Here is an 8,862-nt window from a genome sequence, read left to right as displayed (position 1 = left end):
TTGTACTTACGAGTCTTCTCTTTGCTATGCACAAGTCAAGCATCTTTCAATCTCTATTTTGAGGGTTTGGCCAACCTTGAAATCCTTGTACAATGCTTCTATTTTGTCCCTCTGCAAAACAAAAAAAAAAAAAAAAAAAAAAAAAAAAAAAAAAAAAAAAAAGGAGATTTGATTTGTCTTTCTTACCGTAGTATGATAGTTTCTAATTGGTTTTTTTCTTACCACTTGCACAACATGCTTAAAGTATATGTATGTACTGCTTTCTATCCTTGGTAGTTTGAAATTGTAGTGTCATTTTTTTCATTTTTAACATCCCAAACTACCAGGGTGAAGTGGAAATAATGCTTTATTATCATGAAGACCTTTCTAACTTTGTCGACATTCTCTTCCTAGAGCCTCTTCAACGTTCGATCAATATGCTACTGGTCACTCTCTTAATTTATTTTCTCTATGTCATTCTAAAACAATAACATAACTTTTTTTTTACTGTTTATGAAATTGACAAACAGAAATTTGTTGTAAATGAACTTGTTTACACATACAAAGATGAAGGAAGATACATATTTTTCTCTTGTCTATCTTTTGTTTCATTTTCTAACATGCTGAAGGACTCATCAATTATATTTGAGTCAATTGCACCATCGATAAACAATGATGTCAAATCTAACTTTAGAACAACAAGCTCATGTGCCATGTTCTGTTTCTTTGGTTGCATCCAAAAATAGTCCATGTGTAAGAAAATTAAAAGTGTTAAATACACACACACATATAAATATATACATCACACTGTTTATGAAATTTAAGCAAATCGAGAAAAACATGTAGGCAAGAAAAGAAACAGTCAAAGGTCAAATATAACACTATTTCTGGATTCAAAGCAAAATAATTACAATGTTTCTTAAATATAATCAACTGATGTATATAAAAATAAAAAAATAAAAAACGGTCCAAGTTTAAACACATAGACTATTTATGGAATAAGCATATTGTTTATGAATTTTAAGAAAATAAGCATACTATTTATGAAATATAAGTTCATTATTAATGTTACCGAAAACTTACAATTCATCTTGTCTGTAACATTTCTTGATTTTATCTTGTCTCATCGTCAAGGAACTTATAAGCCTTTGTTGTCGCAGGGAGGTAACTGCCTTTATCAATCTCTGAGCTCTTTGCATTTGTCTTCTTTGCAGGCTTCCTTTTTGTTTCTTTAGCAATTGGCTTTGCTTTTTCCACTTTTGGTTCCTCCTTTGTTTTGTCAACAATTGGCTTCTTCTTTTTCTTTTCAGTTTCAACCATTGGCTTCTTCTTTTGAGTTTCAACCATTGGCTTGTGTTTTTCAGTTTCAGCTATTGGCCTTTCTTCTTCTTCTTCTTCTTCAACTATTTGCTTATCATTCTCTCTTTCAAAAATTTGTTCCAGCTGCGATATAACAATGGAAGGGCTTTCATTGTCACTGACAACATATATGTACTTGGCCTTCTTTTTTGGCTTTTTTTGGACGGGGACATAGGCAAACTTCAGAAGAACGTTTGCTTTACGATCATCCCTGTTTCGAATATTTTTTACCAAAGTTCTTGTCCTCTTTTTTTTCTTTAGTGGCATTTTTTTCTTGTCCATCTTTAGTAGCCTTGCCTTTTGGAATAGCCATGTTAGCAGAAGAATCCTCATTCATAGCTTCAACTTTAAGGGTATCTTTTTGGTTGGCAGCTTCAACATATTGACTCTCCATTTGAACATCAATTGGAACTTGAACTTGCTCTTTTCCAGTGATCGCTTCTGGTTGTTTGGCAATTTCGACATCCTAAGTTTCAACCTCTATTTGAACATCTTCCATTTGATCTTTAGAGGCTTCTTCTTGACTCTCCATTTGAACATCAATCGGTACTTGAGCTTGCTCTTTTCCAGTGATCTCTTATGGTTGTTTAGTAGTTTCAACGTCTATTTGAACATCATCCATTTGGTCTTTGGAGGCTTCTTTTTTATTGGCAACGTCAAGTTTCGAATTTCCTTCATGTATTTGATTATCCTCATTTTGACTCTCTACTTGAACATCCATTTGAACTTGAGGTTGCTCTTTTGTAGTGTTATCTTCTAGAACTTCTGGAACTTTTGTTTGATTTTCTTGTAGCCTATTCTTAAGATTCTAATCTCATTGAGAAGTTGATTGATTTTTCCTGAAGTTTCAATGTTCTTCAACTACAATTGTAGGATTTCAACATCCATATCATTGATTTTCTTCTAGTTCAACTCTCGTTCTTCTTGAAGCTTTTGGATGTCTCTTTTGAGTCGTCCAGTTATTTGACCCGAAACTATAGAATCTGTTTAAAGACTATCAATTGCATGCATCATCATATGTTTGAGCACTGTATACCTCCTCAGTTCCATGCCGTACAGTTTTGAAATTGTATGAACATCTTGTCAGTTATTGTTGTGTCAATACCGAGGATGTGAATTTGATGATCTGGACCGAGCTTTCGTAATTCCTCACCGTACAACTTGTCGAACTGTTCTTGGACTTCATTAATTGTGCTTCACTGATGTGCTTCGTCTGTTTTACTTCTTGTTTAATCATGTTCCATCACATCTTTTTCAGCAGCAGTCCTCTTTCTTTTCCTTGTAACAGTCTTTTCTTTGCCTTTTTTAGAAAATTCCTCTCCTTTCTCAGTAGAAGAAATAGGATTAGTATTCTGCACATAGTTACACAAGTATTAAATATTAATTCAAATTATTAGTGTGAAACTGTTTATGGATTTGCAAAATGAATTCTAATTACAATTGTAATTTTACACTACTTATGGAATTTTAAAACAAAATTGTTTCTGGATTTTATAGTGCTAGAAAGTAAGGAAGTATGCATATAACAAGGTTTCTGGATTGTAAGTCACTATTTCTCCTTTGTTAAGTAACACTGTTTCTGGATTTGTAGTACTAATAACATGCAGATATCACTGTTTCTATATTTGTAGTAACAATGTTTTTGCAACCAAATCAAAATATGACATACTGTTTCTAGAAATTAACCAACTAGAAACTACACTGTTTATGGAATTTAAAAACAAAACTACTTCTAGATTTTATAGTGCTAGAAAGTTAAGAAGTATGCATATATCAAGGTTACTAGATTGTAAGTCACTGTTTCTCTTTTGTTAAGTAACACTGTTTATGAATTTGTAGTACTAAATAGCATGCAAATACCACTGTTTCTGCATCTAAATCTGAATATGGTATAATGTTTTTGGAAAATAACCAACTAGAAACTACACTGTTTATGAAATTAAAAAAAAAATCTATTTTCTGGATTTTACGGTGCTAGAAAGTATGAAAGTATGCATAAATCAAGGTTTCTAGATTGTAAGTCATTGTTTCTCTTTTGTTAAGTAACACTTTTTCTAGATTTGTAATACTAAATGGCATGCGAATATCATTGTTTTAGTATTTGTAGTAACACTGCTTCTATATCTAAATCTTAATATGGCATACTGTTTCTGGAAAATAACCAACTAGAAACTACATTGTCTATGGAATTTAAAAACAAAACTGTTTCTGGATTTTATAGTGCTAGAAAGTAATGATGTATGCATATATCAATGTTTTTGGTTTGTAAGTCACTGTTTCTCCTTTGTTAAGCAACACTGTTTCATCTCCTTCTTTCTTCTTCTTGATTTGTGATCTATCAATCATTTGGAAGAGGTAGTTTCTTATCCCCTTTGCCCAATTATATTTGCTCATTTCCTCCAATTTTCCACAAATTTGCACGAAGTTCCATGTGATGTATGAGCCAGAGTTTACAAATAATAGGGACTGGATGAGATGTGCACATATTATGGAAGCTGTATCTCTTGCACTCTCTAGAGTTTGGTCAATGAGTGATTTTTTATATGCTTGAACAATGTGGGGTTTTTTTTTTTTTCATTCATTCAACATTCTGAAAGTACTTCTCTATGAATCTGTCCTCCTTACCATATTTGGAGGATTTGTCAATGTTTGGCAGTTTCCCTCCATCGTTGTTTAGTCCAAAGATTAGAGCAGCATCATTAGGTGTTATTCCTCTTGCGTCAAGATCTCCAAATCTGAACTTCTGCTCTTTGGTGTCGTAGCAATTTATAATCTTAATTAAGTCTATACCGGACTTCTTCTTCCTTTTGGTTACAACGAGGAAGTGATCCATGTAGAGTTTAATAAGACTCTAGAATGGTGTCTTTTTCAACTATTCGCAAACATCTTTGCGGTCTTCAAGCATTGGCTTGTCAATTTCCATTGAGTCTGAAAACCCGATCATATTGCACCGATATTGGAGATATATACTCCGATATATTTTCTTCTTCTCAGTTGAAGTTTTCTTCTTATACACTGGAGTTTTCTTCTTCTCCATTGTTGATTTCTTTGCAAAAGTCTTCCTTCTGATTTTCTTGATTACTTGCATTTGTAAAAATGAACAAAGCTTAGGAATTATAATTAACTGTTCAAGAAGAATAACCAGAACATAGATTGAAGAAAACGGATAGTCAACGGTCAAGTTTTTACACAAATCAAACTATTTCTGGATCTAAATCATAATAAGGAACATTGTGTTTGGAAAAGTAGCAAACAATCACACTGTTTCTGAATCGAGTGTTTATTTTTTGTTGGATTTTTCAAAGTTAGCGCTAGGTTTTACACAAATTAAACTGTTTCTGGACCCAATCATAATAAAGGACATTGTGTCTAGAAAAGTAGCAAACAATCACACTGTTTCTAGATCCAAATCATAATAAGGGACATTGCGGTGGTTGGATTTTGGTTCTTTTCTTTTCAGATACAATATTTGTTTGTACATCGACAAAACAAACACTGATTGTTTTTCTAGAAACAGTGTTATCTTTTGGGTTCTCTAGAAACAGTTTTATGTTTTGGTTCATTTTCTTCCAGAGACAGTGTTAGTTTTTATATAAGGGCACAAACTGTTTAAGGATTCAAATAATAATAGGTCGCATTGTTTTCTAAAAAAGTGGCAAAACAATCATACTATTTTCTAGAAATGTTTAACTTTAAGAAGTGCGTGAAAGTTTAACAGGGATAAGATTATTAACTTCTTTTTTTTTTTTTTTTTTCCGATTTTTTCCGATGGTGGTTTTGGTGTGGTTTGCACTTCTTCTTTTTTTTCGGTTTGTTCCGACGGAGGTTGTGGTAAAGTTTGGACTTCTTTTTCTCCAGTTTGTTCCAGCAAAGGTTCTGGTAAGTTTTGCACCACTTTTCGAGGGTTTGTTCCGACGGAGGTTTTGGTAAGTTTTGCACCACTTTTTCGCCGGTTTCTGTCACCGAACTTCTGTGAACTTGTTTCGACGATTTTGTTCCGATGAATGTTTCTTTTTTCAACTTTGATTTGAATTTTGATTTGGTTGTTTTTGAAATGAGGGAATTTGATTTGATAGGAAGACAGGGAGTTATTATGGTGGCTTCGTGTTGGGTTGAGGTTAGTGAAGAGTCAGGACAATATTGAATGATTTAGGGGTATTTACAGAAATGTAGATTTGTAGTGGGTTGGGCTTATAAGTTTGGCATGTGGACAATAGTTTTGGATGATTTTTTATTAAACTTTGAGCCCTTTTGGTAAATAACATTTTGGGATGGTTTTTTATTAAATATTTGTTGGCCCAAACCCTTTTCATTAAAGCATATGATAAGTAATATTAAATGTTTATATTACGAAGAAAACATATAAACTCTTGAAAATTATAAAATGCTACTATTAATGATATAAAAGTGAACATTTAATTTTCATATTTAACAATCCATGATTATTAACAACTCCCTTTATATAATAAATATTTATATTTTTTATAATTAAATGAAACGGTTTGGTTTTGGGTATGAAATTGGGGCGGATACCCCAATAACCATAACAGAATCCGAAACCGAAAAAATCTGACAGTTACCCATAATTGTAAAATATCCCAAATTTGATGCCTGAAACCATACCGTTCAGATCGGTTACCTGTGGGGATCGGATTTGATGAGTTAAATTATCGTCCTTACTTCCAGTGTAGTAAGGCCCCCTAAGCGATAGGCAACTCAATTCCCTTAAATGAATAGTAATTGTCCAAGTACATTTTCACCTCTAAACTGAATAGCTCAGGCAATTCGTATTAAATAATTATTTTTTTTATTTTATAAAATAATAAAAGATAACTTTATTTTTAATTTCGAATAATAATAAAAGAGTATTTAAAAATATTGAAATATAGTGTAAATTGGAAGAAAATAATTAGGTATTTATTAAAAAAAATTATAATTTTTTATATTTAATTAATTTTTTAATAATTTTTTTATAATTTAAATTGTGGGTGACATCATCATGACGTCAACCTTGCGTCACATAAGCATGGCGTTGGCCTAGGCAATTATTGCTTGACTTCTCTATTGGTCTCACCTTGAGCCCAATTACCCGAGTGGACTAGAGTGTTCTGAGAGGGGAGAAGTGGATTGGGTTGCCTATTCCCAAGACAGTAAGCAATGGTTGAGTTGCTCTAAAGTCGATGGGTTTTCTAGGGAGAATCGTCTAGAAGGAGCTAGGCTCTTTTGGTACAATTTTTTTTTTTTAATTATATCAATATTTTTACACTAGGGGAGTTCGGTTAATCCACACAATGGATAACCTAATTTGGTAACAAATTCGTTATCCACGAGATTCGAGCCTAAAACCTTTTACTTTTAATTAAAGACTGAGTGGCAGAGTTTATGCAGAAAATTGGTGCATATATTATCCGCACTGCTCTTCATGCTTTCCTACCCAATTTTTAGGTGTTCATTTGCTCTTTTGACACAAAATCTCTTCAACTATTTGTGAGTTGTTCATTATTTTATTTTGCCGGTGGGAAATGAGTGCTACAAGGTTCCTTGATAATCTCTCAATTTTAAAACGCAACACATGCTAATAATATACTCGTAACTGCAGTTCTAGGGTAACAGAGTATATACAATGACATGAGCAATTAAATCCTTTTTTGATACACAAAATTACATTATGAGATTTTATCATTGAAGAAATTGTTACAAAACGAAACCCTAGTCCACTCTCTTACAAACTTCAGATAACAAAAAAACATTAAGTCATCAGATTCTAAATCCAACCTAATCAGATGACAAAAACAATTACGTCATCTGTTTATACAGAGAAATCACGGTCGAACAAATAGAGAAAGACCTTTGAGAAACTCAAGAGGGCCATATAAGAACGTAGGATAATGAAACTGTCAGCATAAATCATGATTCTACGTCACCATAGCTGTGCCCTCAAGCTCTGCAGGAGTTTGTGTGGAAGAGGCATACGAATATTTATAGTTGGTTTGTGTTCTTGAAACCCTAGCATGCTGGTGGGCTGGTGATTCTATTTTAGGGGCTCATATATTGGGCTTTACCTGATGTCTATCCATATCATGTTGGGCTACCAACTCAATGTTTGGCAGATGTCCTATCCATATCAGTAGTTATGTGGCTTTAGTCTCTGAAGTGTTATATTGGTCCCAATCTACTTCCATTTTCTACTCTTTCACAGTCGATATGATGATATTTTAGAGCCTAAGATGTTTCATTTCCTTCAATTTTAATTCTCTGGTTTCAACTCAATCAAGCCATGATTGATTTTGTGGTGGTTGGTGATTCCTCATTGTGCTCTTCCTCAACAAGAGATTTGGGAACAAACACCAATAATGACATACATTTAACGATTGAATGTGCGTCCAAGAATTCAAGATAATTTAACGACCAAATGAAAGACCATTCGAGATGGGCTAAGAGGATCTTCAATGGAAGACCCTATTTTAGGGTCTCCACCAGTCTTTTAGGGACTTCAAGAGAATATTTAGGTGCCTAAAGGTAAAGACTAAAATATTAAAAAAATCATTGTTAATTTTGTTGGAGTATTGTGTCTGTTGATAAAAACAAGAAAAAAAAAAACCAAAAAGCTATCTCTACTGTTGGTTTCCCAATAGTAAAAAAAAAAAAATGTTACAAGTTCTGCGTGGGGTCCGTGACTAATGCTGCATCAGCAACTGTTAGCGGGTAAGAGAGTGAGATAATCTATTGTACAACATTCACAAGGGTGAGGTTTGTTTCCCACTCAAAATCAACATTGGGCCCCCTCTTTCGGTCTCTAGGTAGTCTTCATTTGTTGGAATTTTTACACAACCTTCGGTTAGTCCCTCTACTATTGGGACTAGAGCTATGTTCCATTGAAAACCACAAAATTCTTAAAGTTAAAGAGACACGGTGGTAGGGGGGTTTCTTTCCCACTCAAAATCAACATTGGACCCCCTCTTTCGGTCTCTAGGTAGTCCTCATTTGTTGGAATTTTTACACAACCTTAGGGTAGTCCCTCGACTATATAGACTAGAGCTCTGTTCCATTAAAAGCCACAAAATTCTTAAAGTTAAAGACATACAGTGGTAGGGACAATTTTTAGAGCATCATTAAAGATGCTCTAAGGAGCTTGCTCCAAATTCAGTTTCAAAACCATTACCAAATAGATGGAATCAATTTAGACTGATTTCCCTGTTTGCCCTTTATTTTTCCATATTCCTAGAGGATCTCAGTCCCAAGTCCTTATTCCCACAAGTTATTATGCCATAATATAAAGAACTAAAAAAAAATGAGATAGAATATATTTAGCAGTTCAAGGTGCAAACAAATGGTAATTGCAGACCATAACTAGCAAACTCTAGTATTTCTAAGAGCTTTCTATTTCTATAGTTTATGCTTTTTCAAGTATAATAACCGTGTAAGAATTTTTTTAATTAAACAATTCTCGTACACAAGATTTGAACTCAAACCTCCTCTAACAAGCCAATCATTTATAGCGCTAGATTAAGTCAGTTAGTCTCA

General features: G+C 33.3%; 1 protein-coding gene across 1 annotated transcript; it reads right to left on the bottom strand.

Moving 5' to 3' along the window:
• Nucleotides 1-1,092: 1,092 nt before the first annotated feature.
• Nucleotides 1,093-1,620, bottom strand: LOC137747971 (plasma membrane-associated cation-binding protein 2-like). Its single transcript, XM_068488091.1, has one exon. It carries the CDS (start codon nucleotides 1,618-1,620, stop codon nucleotides 1,093-1,095), a length of 528 nt encoding a protein of 175 aa, XP_068344192.1.
• Nucleotides 1,621-8,862: the final 7,242 nt, after the last annotated feature.

This window comes from Pyrus communis, chromosome 10, assembly GCF_963583255.1.
Source record: "Pyrus communis chromosome 10, drPyrComm1.1, whole genome shotgun sequence".
Taxonomy (NCBI): Eukaryota; Viridiplantae; Streptophyta; class Magnoliopsida; order Rosales; family Rosaceae; genus Pyrus; species Pyrus communis.
Note: the sequence above shows the minus strand (reverse complement) of the source record. Positions and strands in the feature narration are given on the sequence as shown.

Bases quoted from the DNA above. Each gene is read 5' to 3' on its own strand.
- LOC137747971 (XM_068488091.1), bottom strand. From the start codon at position 1,620: ATGGACAAGAAAAAAATGCCACTAAAGAAAAAAAAGAGGACAAGAACT.